General features: G+C 57.1%; 1 protein-coding gene across 2 annotated transcripts; it reads left to right on the top strand.

Annotated features, from left to right (window-relative positions):
* The first annotated feature begins 502 nt into the window (after positions 1-502).
* Positions 503-26,713, top strand: LOC113484981 (semaphorin-3D-like). Of its 2 annotated transcripts, none has more exons than XM_026857729.1 (18): positions 503-668; positions 14,037-14,240; positions 19,238-19,398; positions 20,144-20,206; positions 20,463-20,582; positions 20,913-21,015; positions 21,437-21,565; positions 21,890-22,035; positions 22,277-22,391; positions 22,557-22,626; positions 22,970-23,114; positions 23,195-23,417; positions 23,535-23,623; positions 24,097-24,138; positions 24,419-24,576; positions 24,807-24,871; positions 25,126-25,256; positions 25,342-26,713. In XM_026857729.1, the coding sequence occupies exons 2-18, from the start codon at positions 14,117-14,119 to the stop codon at positions 25,756-25,758; spliced, it is 2,301 nt and encodes a 766-aa protein (XP_026713530.1). In that variant the 5' UTR covers positions 503-668; positions 14,037-14,116; the 3' UTR covers positions 25,759-26,713. The 2 variants fall into 2 exon arrangements, with proteins under 2 accessions (XP_026713530.1, XP_026713531.1); XM_026857730.1 differs by having other exon boundaries at positions 503-672.
* Positions 26,714-27,339: the final 626 nt, after the last annotated feature.

The following is a 27,339-nucleotide window of genomic DNA, read 5'->3' as shown; positions in this document are numbered from 1 at the left end:
ATGGGCATTCAGGCTACAGCATCAGCCCAGGGCTCATCTGGAGAGTAATTGTATAGTACATAGATCAAGTCCTTGGACGTATGGGTCTGCTCCCGCTGCACTGGGCTTGTGCACAGCCGTTGGAGCCAAAATCCTCCCAGATTTCCCTTTCCGTAACATTTTGCTCTTGATTTGTTTGCAGACCAGAGCTTTCCTTTCTAAAGCCCCGCTGCCAGGCAGCAGTGGGACAGTGCCTGTGTGCCTCTGGGCCCCACTGCAGTTTGGTTTCCCAATTAACTCGAAAAAATCCCAAAAGGACCGAGACATCCGATGGGCTGCTGTACTATCCCACCCCTATTAGGTGTGCCTTGAGCTGCAGGGATGAAATATTCGGGGGAAAAGCGGAACACTTTCCTATGACTTGATGCGGTTCCCGCAGCCCCCGGCCCGACAAACCCAGGTACCGCTAGATGGCAATTGCTGCTCGCGGATGCGGCCGAGCACACCGGGAGCGGCGGGACGGGGGTTTGCCCGCAGCCTGGGCTGCTTTTATGAATGAAGGGGCAGCCCCCGGCTGCCACCCCCGGCTCCTCCTGCCGCCTGCAGCCTCCAGGTGCCTGGGTTTGGTGGAGGCCGCTGGGCTGGCAGCAGAGCGGGCTCATCGCCGCTGAGATCCCGCAGGCTCCGTGGCGGGTGAGTAGCCGAGAGATGGTTTTAATTGTTCATTAGCTTGGCAGCCCGGGCTGCACTAGGCTGCCTTGTTTCTCTGCCCGGGAGAGCCGGCTGGGAGCAGCTCAGCCCGGGCGGCTGAACCAGGTCTGACCCGCTGTAAGCTTCTCTGCTTTTGCTGCCTGCTTCGTTGCTTTTCCCAGCTCCTACAGAGAGAGAGGAGCTTATTCTGCTGCTCAGTTTGCCGTAGCACATAATGAAATGTTTGTGGTAATAATCTTTTACGGTTATATCTATTAATGCCTTAGCATTGATTCTAGGAGGTTTTATTGCTATGAAAGCTCTCTGTCTCAAAAGGTGGGTTTTTTTTCTGGAGCTCCTTGACTCTGACGCTCTGCTTTGCTGCTAAGGTTTAACAGCCCGAAACCTGATATTGGGCAGATTGTCACTAATGCCTAGCCCATGCTGGGGACTTTTCCACTGCTCAAAGACAGCTTTGTTGGATTCCCCCCACCCCCAAATAAAAATCAATCATTTGCCTCCAAGCGGTTGTGACAGCCTTGGTCTGAGGAGGAAAAACAGCCTCCCCAGTCCGTGGGGGGAATTGTCCCCTTCTCAGGCTGCATGAAATCTGTCAGGACAGGGAAATGGTACTTCTTCAACCTTCTGCTCTGCAATGCCTCAGCCCTTGGAAACCTCAGGACGTACAATATAGGAGGCAGAAAAGAAACAGAGCCTGAGAAATGCTGGGTGCTCTCCAGAGTCATTTAACTAACGATCTTCTGCTTAGAAGCGTTGCAGATCCTGGGGATGGATGGCCAGGAGTGAGGAGCTTTACATGCCTCTGGGTGGATGTTTCAGTGTGACAGGGTTGTGATACTCAGGGTGAGGGTGGGAGGGAGAAGTCTAAATGTTTATTTATGTCTAGAAACAAATAACAAAGCACTTGACAAACTTAATTTAAGAGAAAGAGGGTTAATTATTCCTATCTTTGAAATAAGACCACCCCTGGCATGAATTACAGCTCCTGAAAGCATGTGGCAGCCCTATATAGCAGCTGGGCAACCTGGCCAAGGGATGCACTGTCCATTGGAAATCATCAGGAGGCATTTCACAAGCAGGGAGTAGCCCCAAGCCTCAGGTTGCTGTCATGACTGCGTTTAGTTATGTAGATCATTGCCCATAAGGAACAACTGCATTAATCTGGCTGCTGAGCACTGGCATGAAATTTCTGCTAAACTGTAAACCAGCATTTTTTGATGCAGCCATGTGCCCAAGGGAAGAGAGGAAAGTGCTCCAGGAGAGATGGCCACAGAACTGGAGTTATCCCGCACACACGCCGGCCACGCGACCGTGCACAAGCCGCAGGGAGCTTTCTCTTTGCCAAGTGGAGCGTGTCCCAGCTTTCCCCTGGCCAGGCCTCGCACAGCCTTCAAAGGGAGGGGGGTCTGGCAGTCCTGATGGGTCACCGACTTGACATGATGAGTTGCTCTAACATATAGGTTTCTCCTGCAGAGTTAACGGTATTGAAAATGACAGACACACAAACACCCTTGTGATTTATGAGCCAGGGATGGGGAAGTCAATTGGAAAGACAGGGCAGAGATATCAGCTCTATAAGAAATATGGGAAGAATTCATCCCTAATCTAATCTCACCGAATTCCACAAGGATGCAAGACATGCATCATTTGCTCCGCTTCCTTAGGTCGAGATTTAAACAGGAAACCCCCAAGGATGTAAGTCGTTCTCCCAAATACCAATGTGCTTGTGTGTGGAGGCCAGAGAGGGGGTGCCACATCGGAGCCATCTCAGCTGGCGAGATAAGAGGTGATGCCAGGCTGCGGGGCTGCCAAGCAGTGCTGAGCTCAAGCAGAGGGAATGGGAGCCAAGCCCAGGGTCCTCGGCAGGACTCACTGCTAATGCTCTTTGCCAAACCAAGCCCTTGAGCCAGCAGAGCTGGCAGATGTTCTCGCTGGTGAGGGTTTCTGGCTGCCTCACTCTCTGCTGTGCTCCTGTGACACCCTCTCAGGGGCTGTTTACAGCAAGGATGAAGATTTATTGTAAACCTTGGCTCCTGGACTCTTGGAGCTGCCTCTTCCTCCAAGTTTGGTCTATCCCCACTCCAACTGGGATTACAGCAAGAGGCGGCTTGGAGAGCACGGGGTAATTAGGTCTTTATAGGTGCTCACTTATGCAGTTACAAACCTAGTGTTGAAAGGAAAGGCACAAAAACCAGTCAGCTGAGTAACTCCCTGGCCCTGGGGGCAGCTGGGAATGGCTTTTGGATGGGGAATGGGGGGACATACCTGGTCTCACCTGCCCTCTTTGAGGACGCCTCCTCTGGGAGGGAGGTCTGCTCAGGGGCACCCATTCCACCCTGCTCGGGGTGGCAAGAAGTTCCTGCAGAGGACAAGCTGCAGTGGGAAAGACTGCAAAAACAGTGTTATCTGTTCTGAACTGGGTCTCCAGCTTTGGTCATCTCTGGTCTCTGTGAGCCACCCATCACCTCCCCACCTACTCCTGCTCACAGAAGACAGCTCTACCTTCTCTTGACTCTTTTTGCCCTGGAAAACTGAAGCACAGAGTGGCAAAATGGCCAATGTAAGGTTGCAGAGCTGATCTCACAGTGTAGGGGACCAAGTCATTCTGTCTCCCTAAAGACTAGATTATCCCAAACCCCATCCATAAAATCTCAGTGTCCATTTGTAGCTAGATGCCAAGGAATGGCAGTAATTTCATGGTACCTGGGAGGGAGCACTCCATATTTCTGGCAGAGATAAGCCTTTTTTATTCTCCAATGTGGGCACTGTAGGGTATTTGGGCTCTGCCATCTCCATGGTCAGTGACCCCACATACCCCCCGAACTAGCCCCAGCTCTGCTGTACCTGCAGGGATGCCACATGCGTGCTCTGGGCCGGCACAGCCCAGCTCTGCCAGCGGGATGACATGGCACGGAGCACAATTGTTGCCGATGTCACCCCCAGTTGACTTGGGAGCCTGCCCAGAATATGGTTTCCCTAAAACAATGACTTTCACAGCACACGGCCATATGGAGTTATTGTTCTTGTCTCACAGGCTGGCAAGCTGCCATTTATTGTGTGCATGAACTACCCCGCTTCTCCCACCATCGAGTTCAGGTTTGTTTCCTTGTTTTCTAGGAGGATACCACTGATGTCAGCTAATTTGGCCTTAGTACTTTGTAGTGTGGAAAAAAAAAAAAAAAAAGGCTTTCAGTTTCAATCTGTTCATTGCTGAGGGAAGAGCTGGTCTTCCCACGGTGTGTGCTCCCACACAGGCCAGCGGTGACAGCTCTGCCACTCTGTGCTAGAGCTACACACTTGTTCCTGCATGGTTGATCTTAGAGTCAGGCTTAGGCTTAGTGCTGAGCTGGTCTGTGCTGTAGGAGGATGAACTGCTGTTTGGAGGAAGATGGGACACTTGGGGTCAATCCCTACCCCAATGTGGTTCCCATTTGGCCATGGGCAGGTCACCCTTAGTCCACCTGTGCTTCAGCTCCACACCAGAATGACAGCCATCGTGGACTTCCACAGCAGGATGCTGTGCAGATGAGTACATGGAGAGCTGGGAGGCCTTCACATGAAATAGGGTTGGACAGGAAGGATGTGTCCTGGGAGCAGCACCCTGAGCGTGGTAGGCAGTGGTGGTTGTTTCTGAGCTGCACTGGCCAGCTGGTGATACTGGCACACGAAGTTGTGCTGTGAGGAGGTACCTCCACTTGTGACCATCCAGTGGGTTGGGTTATCTCTGGTTTGGCTAGCCAGTTAAATGCTTGCAACATTTCTTTGTTGGCAACACAGACAATGGGATTGAGCACACCCTCAGCAAGTTCACTGACGACAGCAAGCTGTGTGGTGTGGGCGACACGCTGGAGGGCAGGGATGTGCCATCCAGAGGCACCTGGACAGGCTGGAGAGGTGGGACCATGTGGACCTCATGGAGTTCAACAAGGCCAAGTGCAAGGTCCTGCACATGGGTCAGGACAATCCCAAGCACAAATCCAGGCTGGGTGAGGAGTGGATGGAGAGCAGCCCTGAGGAGGGGGACTTGGGGCTACTGGTGGATGGAAAACTGACCCTGAGCCAGCAATGTGTGCTCACAGCCCAGAAAGCCAACTGTGTCCTGGGCTGCATCCAGAGCAGTGTGGCCAGCAGGTGAGGGAGGGGATTCTCCCTCTCTACTCCACCCTTGTGAGAACCCCCTGCAGTGCTGTGTCCAGCTCTGGGGCCTCCAGCATAAGGAGGACATGGACCTGCTCAAGCAGGTCCAGAGGAGGCCACAAAGATGCTCAGGGGTTGGAGCACCCCCCTGTGAGGACAGGCTGAGAGAGTTGGGGGTGTTCAGCCTGGAGAAGAGAAGGCTCCAGCGAGACCTTATAGAGGCCTTCCAGTACTTAAAGGGGCTACAGGAAAGGTCGGAGGGACTCTTTATCAGGGGGTGTAGAGATAGGAGGAAGGGTAACAGTTTTAAACTGAAAAAGGGGAGATTTAGATTAGATATAAGGAAGAAATTCTTTACTGTGAGGGTCGTGAGGCCCTGGCACAGGTTGCCCAGAGCAGCTGTGGCTGCCCCCTCCCTGGAAGGGTTCAAGGCGAGGTTGGACGGGGCTTTGGGCAACCTGGGCTGGTGGAAGGTGTCCCTGCCCAGGGCAGGGGGTGGGACTGGATGAGCTTTAAGGTCCCTTCCAACCCAAACCACTCTATGATTCTATGATGATAGCAAGGGGAGCTGTCTACCTTGGAGCATGCTGCTGCCAGCAGTCGCCCTGATTCCCCTTGCACAAAAGCTATGGCAGCTGACCAACAACTGACCTACCCCAACCCCTGACAGATGTGCCTTCATCTTCAGCTCAGCCTGGAGCTGACCTGGTGTCTCCTGGGGAAGAATGAATGAGCGCCAGCTGGGGTGAACAGCCTGGTCCATCCGCAGTGTCTCTGCTGTCACTGATCCTAGGAAAATTACCCTGTACAGAAGCTGCAGCCTTGCTCCACACAACTCCTTTGTCACAGCAGAGCTGTGGTGTGGGGACTGCGAGGGTGCTCAGCCACTCGGTAGCTCACTGCCAGGCAAAGCTGTGTCCCCTGGCTCCCCAGGCAGTGTGCTGGAGCAAAGGACAGGCCGTTGAGGAGGCTGCTAGAGCGTGGTGCTCTGCAGGGGTCCAAGGCTTGCAAGCCAGAGAGTTTACCCGGCAATCCAGGCTGTAATTAGTGAGAAGCCCAGCCAAGAGGCTCTGAGAAGAAGCAGATAACAGTCCAGGCACCCTCCATCCTCATTAAAATACTTTCTCCAGCAAAGCCCCCCACGCCTGTCCAGCCTGTTCCAATTAGCACAGCAAGCCAGGGAGAACAGAGAGCAGGGCTCCCGTTGATGAAAAGAAAACACTGCAGAGCTTTCAAGTATTGGGGGAGGCAGGCAGCCCTGCCTGGGACAGTGAGAGGCCCTGAGAGTGTGACTGGTGGCTGTGCCACTGGATGGCAAAAGTGAAGTGGATGAGCCGGGTCACTGAACTGCAGAGCAGGTGCTTCACAGCCAACTCCTGCCCAGAATGGCCCTGGGATTATAGCTGGGGAAACACAGTGAAGCCAACAGCTCTCTGAGAGGTGCTGAGCATCCCTGCCCAATAGGTCTGGAGGTGGGAAGCAATAATCCCACTGTGAATGAAGGAAATGCACTGTGCAGGTTTGTTGCAAAATGCCTTGGTAACTTCAGGTAGCAATAGGCTCTGGCTTGGGAGTGCTGGAAAAGACTGCAGCCTGCCTGTCCAGGGAGCAGGGATGCTTCTGTCCTCCCCAGAGCTGGTTGTCTCATGAGACACCCCTAGGGATGGAGCTGTCTCCAGCCCTTGGCTCTCTGCTGGGGTATAGGATGTTGGTACATGCCCACCAGGACCCTGACCAAGCCCACCGCTTCTTTTCCAGTGGCCACTAAAGGACCAGCAGCCCATGACAGTAGGTGTCTGATGATGGCTGAGCCTGCCCAGGTTCGAGCTGGTGACCCAGAGCTGGCAAGCTCTGTATGAAAACCCTGGGTGTCACCCAGGCCCTCTTCCCAGCAGGGGTTTTTCAGCCAGCCTGGGGCAAGAAGTATTAGCAAACCTGTCCCTGGATAGAGTCCACGCTGACTCCTGGCCTTGGAGCCCCTGCCAGGTTTTAGCACATGTGCGATTTACCCAAACTCAGCCTGGAAGGTCTGTGGCCCGAAAAAGCTGCTGAGCAGGGCAGAGCTCCCTGAGTGTGTCCCAAGGGCTGTATTGAATGTCGGGCCATGTGGTGCACAGGTGACAAGGGGGGTTTCAGCTGGTGGGCGGCATCATGCTATAAATGTCTCTGAGGAATGAGGCACTGCCTCTAGGGACTCCCGAGGCTTTGGGGAGCTGGCCTGGCAGCAGAGTGGGCAACACAGAGCCTCTTTGCTACCTTACTTGGGTACTTTTTCTCTAACACAACATCAGAGTGTGGCAAGCCTCTTCCCACAGATGAAAGAATTTTAAGCTTTTCAATTGCATTAGGAGGCAGGTTGGGAGTTAATATGCCAAGTCAATTCAGAGTTTAACACACCAAATTAATCTGGAGTTTAATATTCCAAGTCAATCCTGGCTGGGCTGAGATGAGCTGTATGGCTGCTGCCCAGGGTGAGACATACTTGCACCTCACTTGTCCCACGTCCCCAACCCTCTGCTTTGTCTGTGGAGAAGCCCACTCTTCTTCCTCCAAATTTGCCTCTGTGTCACTGCCAGCTGGTGTCCTGGCATGGTTTGCCTGCTCCAGGAGCCCTGGTCTGGGCAGCCCCCCGCAGCCCCTTGCCTGAGCCGGGGCTAGGCAGCAGGACCTAGCACACTGCCCTGTGATGGGGATGCAGGCTCGAAAGGTGTAATCAGAGCTGGGCAAATGGGGTGCTGGTATGGCAAGGACAGAGCCAGAGGGCATGCAGAGTCCCAAGAAGTCCCTGCCTGCCTAGGACACTGGAAGCTGCCTGTACTCTGGCAGCATTTTATGTGAGAGACTTGCAAGGTGCAATTGTACGGCACCTCCATACAGTTTTCTCTGCACATTGGGCTTGCTAACTCCCTGATGCTGCATGTCCTTGGGATGAATTAGAGGCAGGAACGGTGGAGGTTACTCAACTGGCACTATCTGGATCCAGCAGCACATTCAGGAACACCAAAAAACTCTTCGGGAGCTGCTGCCTGAAAGCACGGTCCAACCCACCCATCGCAGTGCCCATCACCGTGCAGGGAGACAAGCCTGGGGGCTGGGCCACCTTCCCAGCCTGACACCCAAGGGCCAAGCCAGAGGGGGCTTCACCTCTCTCAGTAGCAAGGGAAACGTAAGGGCCCCCTGAGAAAGGGATTAGCAGGATGTTAAGCGAAGCCAGCTCCTTATCCCTTCATAAACAATTATTAAAATCCTGGCCAGCCTTGGGCTTGGTAATTCCCCATTTGCTTTCAAAGGATGCCTCTCAGCTGGAGCGTGCCTGAAGCTACTGAAACTTCAGAGAGGCAAACATCATTAGAGGAGATGCTGTATTTGCCCTTCCAAATGTAAAGGTTTACCCCTTGCTTAAAGATAAGGAGCTGAGCCTGGCTCCTACCTACCAAGGCTCCAGGCAGAGAGAAAATTCCTGTTTGCACAGGAGGGCAGAGACAGCTGGGCTCTGCCGGGGCAGGGGCCATGCTGACATGCAGGTTCACAACCCAGGATGGACACAGCCTTGTGCAACAAGGGAGGAGGAAAACCAGCTGCAGAGCCCAAGGTGGCGCAGCTGGTGTGTGCTTAATGTGACATGCCAGCTCTCAGGGACCAGGAATGTTTGTCCATCAGCACAAGTAAGAAGTAAAAAAGGGAACAAAGCGTTCATGCTCTGAAGTGTCACCACAGTCAATGAAGTCCCCCTGATGCCACCCAGACCCTGCCCCATCACCATTATCAGCAGGTACCCGCCAGCGAGGAGCCCGCTGCCTGGCAGGCGTGAGGTGCTGGCGGTTTGGAACTGCAGTGTGCCAGCAGCAGCTAGGACTCATTCCTCTCCACTTGCCATGCTTGGCATGCTTTGGCAGCGGTGGTTGGCAAGGAAGGGTGATCTGGGGCTAACTGTGATGGCAGGCTTTAATCTCGGGAGGCGGGAGTGTGGGAGGCTGTCAGGAGATGTCCCGGTTGGAAGGGAGCCTGCTGGCCAGCCTTGCTGTGTGGTGGCAGAGAAACACGGGCAAAGCTTGAACAACCTCAGCCTTGCTCTGCTATTGAAAGATTCCTCTTTTCAAACCCTTCAAAATTGACTCCCCCTCAACCTCTGGGGTTCTGCGTGAGCATGTGTGACCTGTGTTACGGAGGGGTTAATTGAAAGCCTGCCATTTTGCAGGGCAGACCGTGACACCCCAGTGCCACTCAAGTTTTGGCACTGGCTTTTGTGGTCCCAACTTGTGTCAAGGTGCAGAAACATCCCATGCCTCTGTCCCCATCCCACACACAGCTCAGCACTGCATGCTTTCCCAGCATCGGTCCTTGCCCTGGCCAGGCAGCTCTGGGGGAAGGCAGGGAGGGAGCTGAGAGCCCACCCCAGTGGCTTTGTCCTCCTGGTTGGAGAAGGACAACAGCTGCCTCTCCCTGCAGCTGCTGGGGCATCCATCATCCTGCACGGGATGGAGGGGAACAACCAAAGCCCCAGGCTGAGCCGAGAGGGTTTCTGTGCCTGTGTGGACAGAAAGGGGGGCAGGCAGTGCTTTAGGAAGAGGGACATGCACAGGCAGCGGTGCACACCAAGGCACACGACCAACAGCTCCAGCTGTGCACATTCCCTGCACTCGTGGCCCTGCATTTGCACAGTCCAGACCATGCATTGTGCACCCAACTACCCTGCAGATATGTGTGTGTGGGACGGGCACAGGGGCTGAGCCATGGGAAGGCATAAGAGAGAAGGAGCCTCCCTGATGGCAGGGCATAGCTGTCCTGTCTGCTGGACCTCCTTGCCTGGCTTTGACCCTCAGTTTCTTTGCCTGGGTAAGACTCTTTTCTCCTGGCTCCCAAAAGTGTCAGAGGGTTACCTGCCCTCCCAGGCAGAGAGGGCCCCCTCCACACTCAGGGCTTCTGCTGAGAGAGGCAAGACAGTCTCAAGAGTGTGGGGCTCAGGTCTGGGAGCCAGGGCTTGGCTGCTTGGGACCCTCAGGCAGCGTCAGCCCCACGGAGGGGGTCTCAGCCCCCTGAGGCTCTCCCCTTTCTCAATGAGTTCTAGCCCAATGTTTCCATCTCCCTGCAGGCAGGGTCACTGTGGCTGAATGCTGACACCAGAGTGCAGCCCCTCTCCTCCCCCCAGCTCCTTTCGCTTGAGGTCCCCCAGCTGCTGAGGCCAGCACATCACCCCCTGCCCATGGCCTGGCCAGCCCCACAGTGTAACTGAAGAAGGCACTAGGCTGCAAATGGCGTGTGGGGATTAGCTGGGACACAATCGGGGCCTGTGAAAGTGATGGAGCACACGGCAGGCTGTGCTGGGCAGGGCGGCAGCCCGGGGGGCTGCTCTTAGTGATGCAGGATCGCTGAAGAGATCAAGTTCAGCACGTTCTTCCTCTTGGGAGATAATCCCTAGCCTGATAAATCCACTGCCAAGGCCCTTCCCCCTCTGAAATTTGGGCTGGTTTACACTATTCATGGCGTCGCAGCAAACAGGCTTTGTCAGGAGGAAATCGGTGCTTTCACGGTTAAACGATTCCCTCCCATACCCACATGTCTCTAACAGGAGGGATTTGTCTTTTCCCTGTAATGCTCAGTTTCTGGCAAGACCTTCCAGGGGACTTTGTCTCCAAAGGAAAAATTCACCACTATGCCATGAAACAGTGGCTCTAGATGACAGCCCAGAGCCTTAAACTTGGAATTCTGCAGATGACTGGTGGAAAGGGAGGGAGGGGAGGGCACAGGATGAACACTGGGATCAAGGCATCTGGTGGACTGCTGGTACAAAATCAGCCCAGCACTGTGGTGTCACCACCCATGTCACCTACACCAAGGCACTCCTGGTGACTGCCAACCCCCAAAACAGAGCTACAATCACCCAGGTCCTCCCCTTCATGCCCCATGCTGCCCAGAGTATGAAATCTTAACCCCCAGATGTCCCCTCGCCCAGCAGCCTGCCCTCATCAGCATTTCCCTCTCCAAACTGAGATAGAAATAGTTGCAGCTCCAGACAGTTGATTATTTAAAGCTGTCGGGAGTGTTTAATTTAACCCTGGATTCATCATCCGCAGCTTGTTTCCATCCACTAGACACCCATGCTCCCCCTCTCAGAGTAAACTCTGTCTCTGCTGAGCTCTTCACCTCCAGGCAGCTTTGGACAGAGGTTTACAGGCAGGGGACATGACCCTGCTGCGTGTTTCCCCCAGGGTCCCTGCTCTGACTGGCACACCAAGGGATGCCCCTATGCCAAGGACTGCAGGCACAGCTGGGTTGGGGGGGCTGCTGCTGGGGTTTTAGCTGTGCATCAGGAGATGGATATGCCGAGTCCCTCAGCACTGCCTGGGCATGACGGAGAAGAGCCCTGAAGTCTTGGTGAAAGAATGACATATAGGAGAAGCCTTTCTTACTGGAAGTTATCCTTCAACAGTTTGTTTCTTTCCTTGACCACTGCAAGCCCCTCCAGCACAATCCTTACCTCTTCTGACCCTGCACCCAAATCTGTCAGGGCTCTGGGTTCTTGTGTGTGGCTGCAGCTCCTGCCACCATCAAACCTGCCTTTGGCATCTGCAGGGTGAGGAGACGAAATTCTGGGAGCGTGCATGCCTGCCCTGGCCCCTGCTGCCCCTCCACCCCTGCTGCAGGCATGCGAAGCATCCCTAAAACTCAGCCCATGGCCATGCATGAGCATGTCTGGAGGCAGGAGCGGTGTCCTGCCTGCCATCCACAGAATCCCGACACACCCTGGCATCCCCTGGAGCTCTGGGTCACGAAAAATTCCTCCCAGGGTTGGCTTAGCCCAAACCTAAGCCTAGCACAGGCCCTGCTCCATTTAGAGAAAGCTGCAATTAGAGGCCAGCATTTTCCCATGTCCTCCAGCAACCAAAAGCACATTGGCAAGGAAAAAAACCAAATCTCTGTCAAATGTCAGGCATGTCCTTGAGATGACTCCCAGGATGGCAGTGCTCGCTCAGGGCATGGCCATGCATCAGCAGGATGGGTCTGGGAGACCGCTGCAGGCAGCTGAGTGTGGGGAAGATCTGAAATTGCTGAAGCATCCCCAGCACAGGAAAGCTGCTCGGCATCTGCGCCTTGTGGGAAGGTGGCTGTGGGGGAAGTGAAGGCAGCGCTGCTTGTTAGCAGGTCCCCTGGGTGTTTGATGGTGTTCCTACCTGGGAACCCCTCCTCTACAAGCAGTATGTCAAGCAATGATCAGTTTAAACCTAGATAAACCCATCATGTTTGTGTGGTGCTTTTTTTCCCGAGGCAGTGGTTGGCCTGTTGAAAAGTCTGACCAGGAAAAGGGTAGATGAATTGAGAAAGCAGCTCCAAACCAAAGAGACAGAAAACAACACAACCTCCACCCTGAGGTCACATCCAGGTCTTCTGGAATGGTGGGAGGCTCCAGAGCACAGCAGGTTATGCTGGCCAGAGCAAGGCAGCAGCGAAGGCAGGGAATGGGCAGGAGAGGAGCTGTGCCGAGGGGCTGCACCCCAGCCTGGCCACGGGCTGCTGCCTGCTCCCTGTCTGCCAGGAGGGAAAGAAACCCCAACTCTGCAAGCCCGAAACCTTCTCCCTAAGCAGAGCCAAGTGCTCCTTCTTGTGGAAGGCAGACACCAAGGCAGTTGGGCAGACTTGGCTGTACCATCCCTCCTACAGCCTTTGCTGGGACGGCAGAAATCCCCTGCTCCTTGCGCCAAGAGCCCCTGGCCAGGAATGAGCCAAAAAGCTCATTTTAAATCTTTCAGCCATGGTCCTGGAAGAATTTATATGCAGCAAGAGGGGGAGTTAGTCAGAGCTGCCATTTAGGGACTGGGACATTTATAAGTGGGGAAAAAGCATCTAAATTGCCTGAATTAATTGCTGAGAGCTGGCAGGCCAGCCCCACTCCCCGCGGGAGGTGTGGGAGCTGACGGATGAGGCTGTGAAACCCTGTATGTGTCTGATGGGGTGTAAATGTAAGAGAGTCCTTCCAGCCTGCAGCGTCCCAGGGCCAGCGGATGCTGGTGGCCTCGCAGAGGTCTGTGGTGAGCAGGCAATTTGCAGAGCTACCGGCCAGAGTGATGTATCATGTACACACAGAGCCACAGCTGATGCTGAAGGGATCACAAAAGCAGCATTTATGGAGAGCATTTCAAAACATTCATTCCCCCTTGAGTAAGAGAGACACAATTTAACCCCAAGCTGCGGTAAGATGAATATTAGGGGCCCCTCCTCAGGCTCTGGACAAGCACTAGGGTCTGAGCAGGTATTTAGCAGAGTATGCCAAAACTCTGAGAGCCTGTTGGACGGTATACTAATCCCCAAGCCCTTCTTGCCTCTTCCCTCATGTCAGTCACCTCCAGGGTGCTCAAACCTAAGCACTCCAGAGTACCACATGCTGTGGGCACACTGGCTTCACACCGCACACCTCCCCTTGGCATGCTGTAATAGTTGGTCTTCAGAAGTCCCTGGACATGAAACATGCTGGAGCTCCCAGGTGGCAGTTGGGGCAGCTGGTGAGCAGGTCTCCCAGCCGCAGCTGCCTTTCCCAGCACCCAAACTGGTCCTGTGAGCACCAGCTGCTCTGCCAGCTCCCAGAGATAGGGGGTGCAGGGTGTCCCAGTGCGGAGCAGCATGGCTCACGGCAATGGAGATATTCAGAAATCTTCCTCACCCCACCAGAACCATTGGTGACTGCTGAGACTGTGAGGACAGGCCAGCCAGCAAGACACCGGCCACCTTGGGCTGTTGCTTTCCCTCCCAGCCTGGCCAGTTCAGGCTGCGGGAGCTTCTCAAGACAAGCCTTGCCTCCCGCCAAGCCCACACTCCCTGGGGAGGGTGGGCCCAATCCCTGGCACACTGCAGGTGCTCTGCTCAGATAAACGCTGATGAGACTCTTGCAGCGGGCGCTGCAGGGTCCCCAGCCTGTGCCTCGCCGCCCTGGCCCAGCACGCCAAGCTCACTGTGGCTGTGACCTCCCCCCACAGCAAGCTGCACAGCAGCCCCAGCTCATTTTGCAGCGGTGAGTGTGCAGGGGGCTGGCCACTTGCTCTTGGTAGTTCCTCTCTGCCAGGCAGGTGGCCTGATGTATTCTGGCTGACAAGCTGCTTGCAGACCTGCCAGGCTGTCACTCGCTGTCCCTTGAACACCCTCCCAGCCAGTGAGACGGGGGTCTCGACCCTCACACAGCCCTCTGCACTGCAACCTTACCCCTTTTCTCCTTGCAGTTGGCAGTGGAGGTGGCATCTCGGTGCTGGACCATGGTGCTGTGAGGGCGAGCTGCCCGCTCCCCACGCTGAGCTCCAGAATGCGTGCTGCCCCCGGCTGCAGGCTGCCCCTCAGCGCGCTCCTCCTCTGCCTCCTCCTGCAGCAGCTGGGCAGCAGCAAGGCATGGAAGCAGCATGCCCCGCGCCTTCGCCTCGCCTACAAAGGTAAGGGTGAAGTTCCTTGGGGTCTGCACCTTGCTTGGGATGGGAAAGCATCCTGCAGGCAGGGAGCCAAGGGGGCAGCCAGGACTCAGGGAGGCAGGCAGGAGCCCCACAGTTGTGGCTGCAACATCACCACATGTTGAGTCCTCGAGATGTTTCCCGGATGCAGTTCCAAGCATAGCCCCTGAGGATGCTGCACTGGCGCTGCTGCATCAGAGAAGGCAGCTGAGCAGGGAATGTCCTGCCCTGGTCCAGCACAACACCGGGACCAGAAGGGATGTTTCCTGCTCAGACTCACTCTGGGCATCTTACGGTGTGTCCTGGGCTGGAGCTGACCTGGGCAGCCCCAGGGCAGTGTCCACTCTCTTCATGCTCACAGAGCAGAGAGGACACTGAGCCTCTTCTCCTGCCTCTCACTAGCACAGTCCTGCCCCAGCTCAGCCCCTCTGCCCTTACCCCTCCTTTCCTGCTGAGGAGAGACTGATCCACTGTGCAGATCAGTTCCCTGCTGCACTTTACCCTTCCCCCCTGCATCTGTCTTGTCTGTTTAGATTATGAGCTCTTCAGGGGAAGCACAGTTTGCTCTTGTGCCTGATGCAAAGGGGGGCCTGCTTTTGGTGAGCTGAAGGTGCAACAAAAGCAGACTGACAGGTAGCACAGTACACAGCCCGGCAGAGGAGTGCAAGAAGGGAGTCTGTAGGGAAAGGGTCTCTGCAGGGGAATGACGTGGGTGGTTAGAGCCTGCCATGGACCTGCAGCATGGATTTGGCCAATTTACCTGCTTTCAGCTTCACCTATGTGAGAAAGAGCAAGTTGCTTTGAAGGACAGACAGGACATCCCCTGAGGTGCACTGGACGTGTCAGTCAGCAGTGCTCCACCAGCCTTTCTCCACACCTGTCAGGTGGCAGTGCGTGGGGCCATCAAAGCTCTGTGGCCACCCTCTTGGCCTGATCCATCACCCTGAGAAGCTACTCTCTGGGCAGGGACAGCCAGCAAGGTGGAAGATGCCCCCAGTTTGTGGCTGGAGAGGGTTGGACCTCCCAGGGATGCCAGACAGGGAGATGACATTGCTGATAGCTCAGCTCGGAAACACAGGGCAGGGTCTGCCTTGCCTTGGAGCTGGAGGAGGCAGAGCAGGGCTGCTGGGGCAGCGGGGGTGCAGAGGGACTGCTGACTTCAAAGCCCCACAGTGTGCTGGGGCCAGACATGCCAAAAGCCCTCAAGTCTTGGGCAGAGGCAGCATAGGAAGCTCCCAGCATCAGGAGGGCTCAAGGACAATGCTAACAATGGCAGGGGATGTGACTCACGGACAGCATGGGACAGGTTCAAGGACACAATGCCTTGAGAAGTTTAGGTTTAAAAGCCTCTAGAAAAAAAAAAAATAAAAGGAGGCCTTTGAGAGTCTGTCTACAGGATCAGCCTTGCCCTCAGATCCCAGCATGGGGGTGGCAGGCAGAGCCCTTGGTGGGGTGGGGGGAGAAGATTCAAGCAGGCTTTGCAAGAAGGAAATGACAGCACCGAAGGCTGGGAGAGCAAAGGAAGGATGGGGCGCAGGGCACAGGGCCAAGAACAACAGCAGTGGCTCCCACCCTGCTGAGGAGGTGAGGAGAAGGTTTATAATAGCACACCAGCAACCAGGGCCATGCAGGGGGCAGGCTCTGGGTAAGATGGGTCAGGTTGGGTCAGCCCTGACATTGCCCAGGGCTGAGCCTCTGTTTTCTGAGGCTGTAGAGCAGTGCAGCTATGCACCGAAACCACAGGAAGCCTCCCAGCTCCTCTTACTGTAATAATCCAGGGCAGGCACAGCTAGGAGTTGGCAAATGGGTCTTCTGCCAGCATCTGATCTGCAGCCAGCCCAGCTGGGCAGGACCCAGAAGCCATCACCATGCAGCAAGTGCTCAGGAGTACAGGAGGCTGGTGGGTCTCTGGTTATCAGCACCAAGAGCTGCACTGGCACGTCTCTTATCAGCCAACAGCAGTGAGGGGCTGGAGCCTGATTTAATGCCAAGTTTCCCCTGGGCTTCAGCGATCTTCTCCATGGTCTGACCTGTCTGAGGGCTGGGGGAAGGGGAGAGGACAGCCCTCCGGCACAGCCGGGCTGTGACCCCAGGAAGCCCAGGGTCACCTTGCACTGAGGATGCTGTAGCTAAGGGGCGGGCGGAGATGATGGATGGGACAAGGCGGTTACAGTGGTCCCAACAATAAAGAAAAAACACCGTGGCCTTGGGAGATAGTGAACACAAAGGAGAGGATGTTTCTCCGGGCTCACCCATCAGTTTAGCCACAGCACAGATGCTGCAGAGACTGCCCGGTTCCCTCTCCCGGGGGTCGGGGTTGGGATCAAATGCCTTGTGTTTGTAGCTTGACTGCGGGCAAGAAGAGGCTGGTGTATGTGCAGCAGCTTCCTGTGTACAGGATCTGGATCCACAGCACTTGCTGTGTGCTTGGTGAGGGAGCAGAACCGTGCCACAGAGACCATCAGGGTCAGACCCTCATGGACATTAAACCTTCCATAAGTCTCATGGTGCAAGTGCAGGGCAGTGAATCCTTCCTGGGTCCTCCTACATACTCTCACAGCAGCAGGGAGGGCTCCTCCATCATCCTTCCTGACCTTGTCCTTGGATGGGGCCAGGGCAGGTCAGAGGGTGACCAGTGGGTGACATTCCTGGGGACCAGCCTTATCCCCAATCCACTTAATTACGCCCATGTACCAGATCAACATTTAACCTTCCCTTCCACCCCAACCTGACTCCCCAGTACCCTGCCTGACATTTTGGCCTGGATAGGGCAGCTGCCAGGAACATTGGCAGGCACAGGAGGGAGGGCGATGCATCTCACTGGGGACTCAGCAGTGACAGTGGCCTGCAGGCAGGGACAGGAATTCAGCTGTTAATCCTGTTCAGTTGGTGGGAAATGGCTTGGAAATCTGCTCCCCCCATATCCACAGCATCCAGAGGGGAGCCCTTGGACACCCGAGGGTAAGGGGGAGTGAAGTGGGCTGTGCACAATTTTTGTGGGATCAGGAGGAGGGCCAGGAGCTCCCTGACATGTCTGGGAGCCTGGCAGAGGTGGATTTGTGTCCTGCAGTAACTGGAGCATTGACCCTGGAGGAAGGGGAGAAGGAAGCGCTAGCTGGGAGCCGTCCTGGCTGCAGCAGTGTGGATCCGGCCAGGGACCCCTGCCTGATGGTCTGGGGCCCAGCAGGTCCTTCCCCCCACAGGGACAAATGACGTCAGTGGCGTTTCCAGCTCGCAAGCACTGGCCCCGCTTCCCCTCTGCCCTGGAAACGGGATGGAAGGAAGAGAGACGCAACCTCCTGGGTCAGCCGGTCCCCTTTGAATGGAGCTGTGCCCATGCCCACGTACACGCCACCTGCGCCCGGGCCACACGTCTGCCCATGCTCCTAGCCACCGGTTCCCCCTGACGGCTTCCCTCCCTCAGTTCCTGAACTGTCGCCTCAATCCACATGATTTTGGGTAAATTCTCAGCCTGGGTCTTACAGATCACCCCAGGTTTCCCACTGCACTCCACCTCCCTCCAGTCCCCATCCAGCAGCAGCCCATTTCCATCTCCCCATCCCATGGCCCTATTTTTGCACCTTTCCCTGCACAGCACCAAAACCAAGAGCAGCCTTGACAGCGTTGCCAGCCTTCAGCCTCTTCCTAGCTGGATCCCGCCACTTCTGAAGTGGAAAGTGATATGTTATGGTTTCTGGAAGCTCTAAGGCCCACCTTGGTGCCTGTCTCCCCTGCCTCGATCCCTGGGAGCCAGTGCTCACTGGGATGGCATCTGCTGCAGCTCCGTGTCCGGAGCAGCAGCCGCTCCTGCCATGCTGGGGATGCTCACCCCGGCAGCCAGCCCAAAACCTGGTGCTGCACGTCACAGACCGATGCGGGCCTGCAGGATGTTGTTTCAGGAGTGGTTAACCAAGACACAAGAGCTTATTGTCCCTCTCACACACCCACATGTCTGCAACTGTGCTGAAGGGGCCATGCTAGCCTCCCCCAGGCTTCTGCACAGGAGGAGCTACAGCCTGAGCAACAGAGCCCTTCCCACTGCCCTGTCTCCACTCCCCACAGAGCACATGTCCGTGGCACACTTTCACCCTCAGCAAGGTGGCTCTTCCCTCCAGCAGTGCCGAAGGAATGCTCTTGAAAACCCTTTTCCTGAGTCACTCTAATGCTGGGTTAAGGCTGTGTCTCAGGATATAGTGGGGGAAATGTGGGGTGGTGGATGCAGGGTCAGAGTGGCACCCAGGACCCAGCTGGGGACTTCCCTTACAAGCTCCTTAGGCCAGGGACAGGCCATCCATCTGTCTGTCTGTCCCGGTGCACCCATCTGCCTGCCCATCCCTGTGCATGGGGTAAAGCCCATCAGCCAACAGACGCTTCACAGACTGAAAGGCTTGCTGGGGGCAGAGGAGGTGGCCAGACTGGGCTGTGGCAGCTGTGTTTCCATACAGCATAACCTTGGAGGGATGCTTTGCCCCAGCAAATAGCCAAAACCTTTTTTATGCAAAGTCTTTTGATCTGAAGCCCAGGGAAATATTGATGGGAGTTACAGTGAGTTACAGGGAGTTACAGTCACCTCTGTTGTCAGCTTTCTCCTCATGATTATGGGGTGCAGTGGCTTTGGGACTCCAAGAGCTCCTCTGAAAGGCAGGCTGGAAGGTGAGCAACCTGGGCTCCTCAGGCTGGACCACTGTCCTGCCCCACAGCCTGCAAATCAGCCCAGCCTAGAGCAAGGTCAGGACAGCTTTCCTCTTTGTAGGGGTAATTCACTGTTTCCTCCAGGTATTCTCATGAGTGGAGGCTTCATGATGAGCTTTGGGACACCAAAGCTGGTGTTTGTCTGCTAAGGCAATGGCAGGAAAGTTGCATTCCCTTGGGGAAGGTGAGGATAGTCAGAGCTGTCATGGAGAGTGGGAGCACGGGACCTCTGGCTGCTTGCTGTGCCACTCATGGATGGGTATCTCTTTCTCCCACCTTGTGCTCCTCAGATCTGCTGAAATCCAACAGCTCTCGCCTGTTGCTGGCCTCAGGGGATGGCCTGGATTTCCAAGCCCTTTTGGTGGATGAAGACAGGGCCTGGCTCATGGTGGGAGCAAAAAACCACATCTTCCTGCTCCACCTGGACCATCCCAGCAGAGAGCCTGAGAAGGTCAGTGCTGGTAGGAGGGTGTGAGCATGACCCTGACCAGGCTGGTCTCTTCCTCCCTGGGAGCTGCTCCTCGTTCCAGTGCCGGGGCGTGGAGGTGGATGTGCTCCAAGCTGGGCTGCTCTAATGTCACCAGGGACACATTTACACCAGGATGTCTCAATCAGTGGGGTCAACCCATCCCTGGCACTGTTGAGCCCCTCTGGGACAGGCCAACGCCGGGGAGGGACAGGGCGTCTTGGCCAGGAGAGGAGACTTGGGTGGACACAGAGCATGAGTGGAAGGGCAGTGCCCAGAGCCCTGCTATCACACCTAGTCCCTGCTGCTGCTGCAAGAGCTACAACTCCAGCAGTGAGTCCTCTAATGTCATCCCAAGACATCCTGCTGGCAGGGTGTGCAGCTCAAGCCCAACAAAAGGAAAGCACATTAAGGCGCTGCAGCCTGGCGTTCCCATGGGCCGGGATCCAGGAGAGCCTGCCCACTGACTGGGTGTGCCGTGGCCCACCCAGGCTCTGTCCCCACGCCAGATTCACTCTCAGCCTATTTGGCAGGCTGCCCGCTGAGCTTGGCCAGGCCCTTGGAGGACCCAAGGGGTGTCAGACCCATTGAAGAGCAGCTCCATGTCCTCACCATGTGCCTGGCAGCAGCTTTTGGCAGAGCCCATTCCCACTGGTGGCTGTGGAAGCCAGTCGACCCTGGCCGGTGAAGGAAAGCAGGGGCTGCATTGGTGGGGGTCTCTGTGTTGCAGATTTTCTGGCCAGCCTCCAGGGAGCAGGTTGAGCATTGCCAGCTGGCAGGGAAGAACGTGGAGGTAAGCAGGGCTGGCAGCCCCCGGCTCATGGCTTTTTGTGGTTTGCCATGGATATTAAACACCCACATCACCCTGAAAGGGAGTGTGGGGTCTGCCTGAGATGAGGGTGTTGAGCCAGCTGGAGTTAAGCTCAGCTTACTGGCAGCCAAGGGAGGATCTGGCTGGGCTCCTGCATCCCGAGTAGACATGCCATGAGGCTGGGCACGAATGCCCAGACCTGGGCTTAGACCACTAACAAACATCTCTTCTTGAGCAGACGGAGTGTGCCAACTTCATCCGCCTCCTCCAGCCCTTCAACAGGACTCACGTGTTCGCCTGTGGGACTGGCTCCTACCAGCCCGTCTGTGCCTTCATCCAGCTGGGAGCCAGGGGCAAGGTGAGGGACACTTTGGCCAGACACGTCCCCATTGCAGAAGGTGGCAAGAGACCCCCAACATGTCCCCATCCTCTTCCCCAGCGAGTGGCAGGGAGAGGGTGTCTGGCCAGCATGGCACAGTCGCCTGCATGCCCTTGGTGCATGTGATGAGAAGCAGTCCTGGCTTGGCAGTGCCAGGGTGCCCTGTGGGAACAGGACCCGGTCCTGGCAGCTCCCTTGAGGGACCCACATGTTGCAGAGCCAAGCACACCAGCCTCCTTCCCACTCTTCACATGCCCAGCTTGTTTCCATCCTCCCCCTGGGCTGACATCTCCCCTTTGGCTGTGACAGGGTCCCGGGGCTCCCCCCATGCGGTTGGTGACACACTCCTTGGAATCGGGGCGAGGACGGTGCCCATACAGCCCCCATGAACCCTTCACGGGACTCCTTGTTGGTAAGAGGGAGAGGGGAGCAGAGGTGATGCTGGAAGGTGGGAGCACTGGGAATGGTCTGTGCTGGGAGGCACTGGCAGCGGTGCCTGCACCCTGCTCTGCTGTGCGTGGCTGCAGAGCTGGGCTGGTGCCTGAGCGGGTGCGAGTGAGAGAAGCCATCCTGCAGAGCCCAGTCCTGCCCTGGCTCACTCCAACCTCGCAGTTCCTGCACAGAATCACGAATGCAGGGTGTAGATTGAGCGGCACGCACATGGGGGTGTGAGGTGTAACCAGCCTGCCCACCTTGTACCAGTGCTGTAGAAGGTCTGTGTGGGTTGGGGACTAGAAGCTGTGCTGGGTCGCAAGTCTGGGGGAGGCTCCCAGCCAGGCTGTGCCTCCAGCAGTGCAATCCCCAACCCACACATGCCCCCTCTGTCCCCGCAGATGGGGAACTGTATTCAGGGACCTCCAGTGACTTTATGGGCAGCAGTGCTGCCTTCTTCCGGACATGGGTCCATGGGGCTGAGCAGAGCTACATCCGGACAGAGCAGAACCAGGACCACTGGCTACACGGTAGGACTGGGGGAACCTGTGGGGCATGGGGGGCTCTCCTGACTGCTGGGGAGAGGCTGGGGCCAGTGCTGGGGCGGAGCTCAGCAGTCTGGCCCCTTCCCCTCTCCGGAGGGGAAACACTGATGGTTGCTCTGGTGGGACCCATGTGCCAGCACACTCTGCAGCCTGAGCACCGGGAACGGGGCTCTGCCTTCCCAGTAGCAGGGTGTCCATGGGGCGCCCTGAGTACACAGCGTCTCACACTGCTCCCAAGGGCTTCCAAGGGCAGTACAACGGGGTCAGATCAGGGCAAAGTGCCAGTTGTGCTGCTCCTTGCCCCTGCAGAACCTGCATTCATCGGTGCCTACGCTATCCCTGATACCTACAACCCGCACGATGACAAGGTCTACATCTTCTTCCGCGAGACAACCATGGAAGCTGGGCAGTGGGACAGGCGGCACATCCATGCCAGGGTGGCCCGGGTCTGCAAGGTCAGTCACCAAAGAGCAGCATGCCATGGCCCAGGTGTCCCACCAGGTGGGCTTTTACCTCCTCTGGGCCAAGGGGCACCCAAAGCAGGGGCCAGCAGCAGGATGTGAGGGTGTCACCACACACCTACCACAGAGCAGAGGACTCGGGGCTGGGGGTGTCCTGCTGTGGGGATGGAGGAGTGCATGGTGGTGGGGGAGGCTCGGAGAGCCTGGACTAAGCCTGGCTCTTGGTGCCTGCCAGAACGACGTAGGAGGGAAGCGCAGCCTCATCAACCGCTGGAGCACGTTCCTCAAGGCCCGCCTGGTGTGCTCCATCCCTGGGCCCCAGGGCACTGAGACCCACTTTGACCAGCTTGGTGAGTGCACAGCCCGCTCTGCAGCCTGGTTCAGCACTGCTCCGCCCCGGCTGCTCCTCCCAGTGTGCCCCAGGGAGGTGGGCACAGCATCGAGGATGCCCACCTGCATCTCCCAGACTGGTGCTCCAGCTCCTGGGTGCCTCACCTCCACCCCTCTCTCTGCAGAGGATGTTTTCCTCCTGCGCACCCGGGATCCGCAGAACCCACTTGTCTTTGGCCTCTTCACAGTCTCCAGGTGAGCAGGGCTCTGGCTGGCCCCTGCGTGGGGCAGTCCAGCCCTACCAGCCCCTCACCAGGGCTGCCCAAGGGGGACAAGGGCAGGACCAGCACCCAGCTGGCAGAGGAAGGGCCACTGCCGGTTTCACTGCTTCCCCTGCTGCTGGTTCACCAGCCAATCTGCCAAACCACCGCATCTGTCATCAGTACAGCCAGCGGTCCCCCAGGCTAGGCTGGCTGTGCCAAAGGGATTCCTGTCACCCCCTGGGTGCCGTGCATGAATCCCAGCTGGGTGCAGGTGTGCATGTTCCTGTTCCCGGTGGAGCAGCAGGGACACTGACAGCCCCGTGCTCCTCCCGCAGTGGTGTCTTCAGCGGTTCTGCTGTCTGTGTCTACTCCATGGCTGCTTTGAGAGCTGCCTTCAGTGGCCCCTTTGCACACAAGGAGGGATTCGACTACCGCTGGGTAGAATACAAGGGCCGTGTCCCCTATCCCCGTCCTGGAATGGTAAGGGACTGGGGAGCAGGGTAGGGGGGAGCAGGATGGGCTGCCCTGGCCCTAATGCAGCCCCCCATGTTGCCACGCAGTGCCCTAGTGAGACGTACGACCCCCTCCTGCAGTCCACCAAGGACTTCCCCGATGAGGTGATCAGCTTCATGCGCACCCACCAGCTGATGTGGGAGCCTGTGTACCCGCAGGGCCGCCAGCCCGTCCTGGTGAGGGTCAATGTGCCTTACCGGCTGCGGCGGCTGCTGGTGCACAGGCTGGAGATGGAGAGCCGGCACTACGACGTGCTCTTCCTTGGCACAGGTGGGAACTCAGCCCCACTCTGGGGACGCTGTCACCACAGGGCAGCCTGAATGGCACATGGGCCCTGCCAGCTCGGGTGGCTCCCAGCCCTGACAGCTCCTCCTGCTGCATTCACAGATGAAGGTAAAGTCCTGAAGGTGGGGCTGGCTGGTGGGGTGAGCCGTGGCACCGAGGTGATCAGCCTGGAGGAGATCAGCGTCACTAAGGTACAGGAGACCGGGGCTCGACCACAGAGGCTTGGACCACACAGCCTCCCCTCGCTCTGTGGCATCCTCCCTGCAACCTCCTGAAGCAAGTCACTGGCCTCTATCAGGGAGATCCCTCGCCTCACTGCTGGTGGCTTCTGCCTGCACCTGGCAGGTGATGCTGAGAGCATGGAGGGGAGCCAGGGAAACCAGAGCCAAGTCATCTCCCAGCTCCCCGTCCCTGTTAGGGATGGGGGTGGCACACCAGAGCCCAAAATAAAATGGGTGGCCTGATCCCAGGTTTGAAAGCACAGTTGGCAGGCAGGGCTGAGGAGGGCCGACCGGCCCAGGCTGGAGTGTGGAGCAGGTGGAGCTGGGACCAGAGACCAGGGCCAGGCCCCAGCACCCTGCCGCCCCGGGGTCCAGCCCCACTGGCAGGCTGGAGCACCCAGGAGGGACCAACATAGCTGCAGTGCTCTCTCCTTCCTTTCCAGATGCCTTCTCCCATCCTGGACATGAAATTATCACCAAAGAGGGTGAGTCCTCCCTCCTGCTTCTTCCCAAAGCAGCCAAGGGACAGGGCACAGAGGGCAGCTGGCCCCAGCCCCTCTCTGTGGGTCCCTTGGCCCCAGGGCTTGCACGTTTAGGGAATGGGCTCCCGCCAGGGCAGTCGAGGAGGGGTGACAGGCTCTGCCCCACTCTCCCACTGTCTCCTAGTGCCCCCCACCCCAGCACGGGGCCGGGAGTTCTGCTCCCCCTCTAGCCCTGGTCTCCAGCCGTGGGTACTGACTGCTGTTGTTCCACTTGCCTGAGCAGCAGGAGCTGTTTGTGAGCAGCACCCACGGCCTGCTCCAGCTCTCCCTGTACCGCTGCGAACTCTATGGCAAAACCTGCACCGACTGCTGCCTGGCCAGGGACCCCTACTGCACCTGGGATGGCAAGAACTGTGCCCCTCACCTGCTCACTGAGAAGAGGTGAGCGTCTGCCTGGGTCAGCCGCTGGTGCCCCCTCAAAGGGATGGTATTCAGAGCAGTGGAGGGCAAGCTGCCGGCCCTGGAGGCTTTACCTGTCAGCCCAGACCCCTACCGTCACCCTGCCAGCCAGTGCCCCAGCCATCCCTGGTCCCCCCTCTCCCTGGCTGCTCTGCCACAGGGGGGGTCCCAGGGACAGGTGCCACCCCCCAGCCTTGTCTGCTCTCCCACAGGCGTGCCCGCTGCCAGGATGTGCTAAAGTCCGACCCACTCAGCCAGTGCCAGGACACCGCAGAGGGTGAGTGCCAGCCCCGGCCTCTCCGAGGAGCCCCAGTGCAGGCAGCTAGCTCTGCCCGGGGGACAGCAATGCCCAGGAGGGCAGGAGGCATAGCACTAGGAAACCAGTGCCCACCAGCTGCACCAGCACCATCCACTGCAGACCCTGTGCAGCCTACTATGTGCTGGATGCTCCATGCTGTCCTCCCTCCCTGCCTGTCACACAGTTACCACTCAGAGTACTCACCCCTTCCCCTCTCCTTCCCACCCCCACAGTGACCGCTGCTGTGGAGAAGCTGGTTTTTGGAGTGGAGAAGAATTCAACCTTCCTCGAGTGCCTGGCACGGTCCCCACAGACGACTGTCCGGTGGCTGGTGCAGCACGGCGAGGAGACGGGCCTGAGCGAGGTATAGGGGACAGAACAGCAGGGACAAGGTGCAGGGGTGGCTCGGTCCCTGGGGACTGACCCACGGTGCTCCGCCTTTGCCCCAGGTCAGGAACAACGGTCACTTCTCGGTGCTGGAGCAAGGGCTGCTGATCCGCCAGCTGGCGAGGGAGGACATGGGCACCTACGAGTGCCAGGCGGTGGAGCGCTCCTTCTCCCGGCCCCTCACCCGATACAGCCTCCGTGTCATCAGGCATGAGGCCATGGAGGTGACACCATACAAGCGGAGCAAGGGGGCCGAGCTAGGAGGGACCCACCAGAGCCCCCGGCCCCGGATTGACCTACACCCTGGCTACAAGGGCTTCCCGCGGGCCCTGGGGGCACCAGGCACCAGCCTGGATATCTACTGCAACGCCCTGCGGCACCAGGAAAGGCAGCGGCAGAAAGCCTGGCACCAGAAGTGGCAGCACTCATCCCCAGACAGCAAGAACGGCCGGGTGCGGAGGCACCCCCAGCCCCTGTGAGGGGCAGAGGGAGCCAGGCCACCCCCAGCTCCCTTCTGGTCTCTCCAGGGCATCAACTTGCACGTGGGCATCAGCTCCAAGACACCTCTCAAGCTTCCCGTGCAGAAACGCCTCGCTGTGACTACCTCAAACCTTGCCAGCCCCTGCTGCCTCTCCACGTGCCCCACAGGGCACACCGGAACCAGGGCACGCAGCCCACACCAGGTCTCTGAGACTCAAAGCTATTTACGCCCTGCAGAATATTTATTCTCCCTGTTTTCCCCTGGCCCTTAATGATGATCGTTATCAGCAGCAATAATAAGCACAGAGGACAGAGAAGGGAAACAGTCAGCTCTCACAAATGGTTCCCTGACACCCCGTCAGCATCCAGCCCTGCAAAGGACATCCGTGCCCCCAGGCTCCCTCCCCTCTGGAGGCAGCCGGCCCCTCGCTGCACCCCGGCCAGCAGTAGGGTGCCTCAGTTGGGTGCTCACCTGGGTGGCTGCAGAGGCATCAGCAGAGCCCAAATTCTGCTGGAGGCAGCGGGACACAGCAGCACGCTGAGCCCCCAGCTCCGGCAGCAGGGCACCTGGGGTTTGCAGAGATGCTCATGCCCAGCCCAGCTCCAATCCACTTCAAACCACACTGCTTTTTTTAATTTTGACATTTATTTTACCAAAAAAAGAGAGAGAAACAACAGGCAGTTATACCAACTTACAATTTATTATTTTTTTAAAAAATGACATGAAACACAAGTAAAAATAAATACATCATATAAACAACAAATTGTTCAAAGTCTCTGTTCTGGGAGATCAGGCGAGCACATCCCATTCAACAGAGAAGAGGGAAGCACGTGATCATGCGTGGGGCCAACTGACCAACCCACCTTGCTAGCGATACTCCTCTTTCCAACCACAAAAAGACAGGCCACAAACTAAGGTGGTAGTAAAAAAGACCAAAAAAAAAAAAAAAAAAAGAACCCCAAAACAACAGAAAACCCAAAGTGAGACTCAGTGACGGATTCCTTCAGGCTCCTGTGAAACTGCCAGAGACTCCAGCTACGAGCTGGGTGCCACCAAGGTGGGAGGCACGAGGCAGCCGCGGGCAGTGGCGGTGGTCCAGGAGGTGGCAGAGGTTGCTCTCCCTCACTCACACCGTCATCCCTTCAATGGGAGCGCTTGCTCTGAGTTGCAAGGAGCCATCATCTCACTGTAATCTAGCTGGACTACATTCCCCTTTTAACCTCTGCCCCCCGCCCCAGCCCTCCCACCCCCAGTCCTTCCAAGACTGGATTAACAAAAGTCATCCCAGAGTGGCGAGAAACACCAGTTGTGAAGGTATTCACTGTACTTTGTCCCCATTGGCCTGGAAGCCACCCACAAACCAACAGCAATTCTCTTGCATTCAGCCATTTGCCGACATCATTAAGCCAAAATATACATAATTTCTAGTGAAGCCCCCATGGAAATCCCATCCTTTGCTTGCCAGAATATTTGCTTTCTGTGATTACCTGCATCCACCCCACCAACCTCCCAGGCACTCCGAGGAGCCAACGTGCAGCAGATCCTGCCCACCATGGGCCAGGCTGGGCTGTGCTGCCCC

The sequence above is a fragment of the Athene cunicularia genome (assembly GCF_003259725.1).
Source record: "Athene cunicularia isolate RWA chromosome 12 unlocalized genomic scaffold, athCun1 chr12_part1, whole genome shotgun sequence".
In the NCBI taxonomy this organism is placed as follows: Eukaryota; Metazoa; Chordata; class Aves; order Strigiformes; family Strigidae; genus Athene; species Athene cunicularia.
Note: the sequence above shows the minus strand (reverse complement) of the source record. Positions and strands in the feature narration are given on the sequence as shown.

Bases quoted from the DNA above. Each gene is read 5' to 3' on its own strand.
- LOC113484981 (XM_026857729.1), top strand. From the start codon at position 14,117: ATGCGTGCTGCCCCCGGCTGCAGGCTGCCCCTCAGCGCGCTCCTCCTC. The intron at 20,207-20,462 runs GTAAGCAGGGCT...CTTCTTGAGCAG, and splicing joins TGGCAGGGAAGAACGTGGAG to ACGGAGTGTGCCAACTTCAT. The intron at 22,392-22,556 runs GTGAGTGCACAG...CTCTCTCTGCAG, and splicing joins GACCCACTTTGACCAGCTTG to AGGATGTTTTCCTCCTGCGC.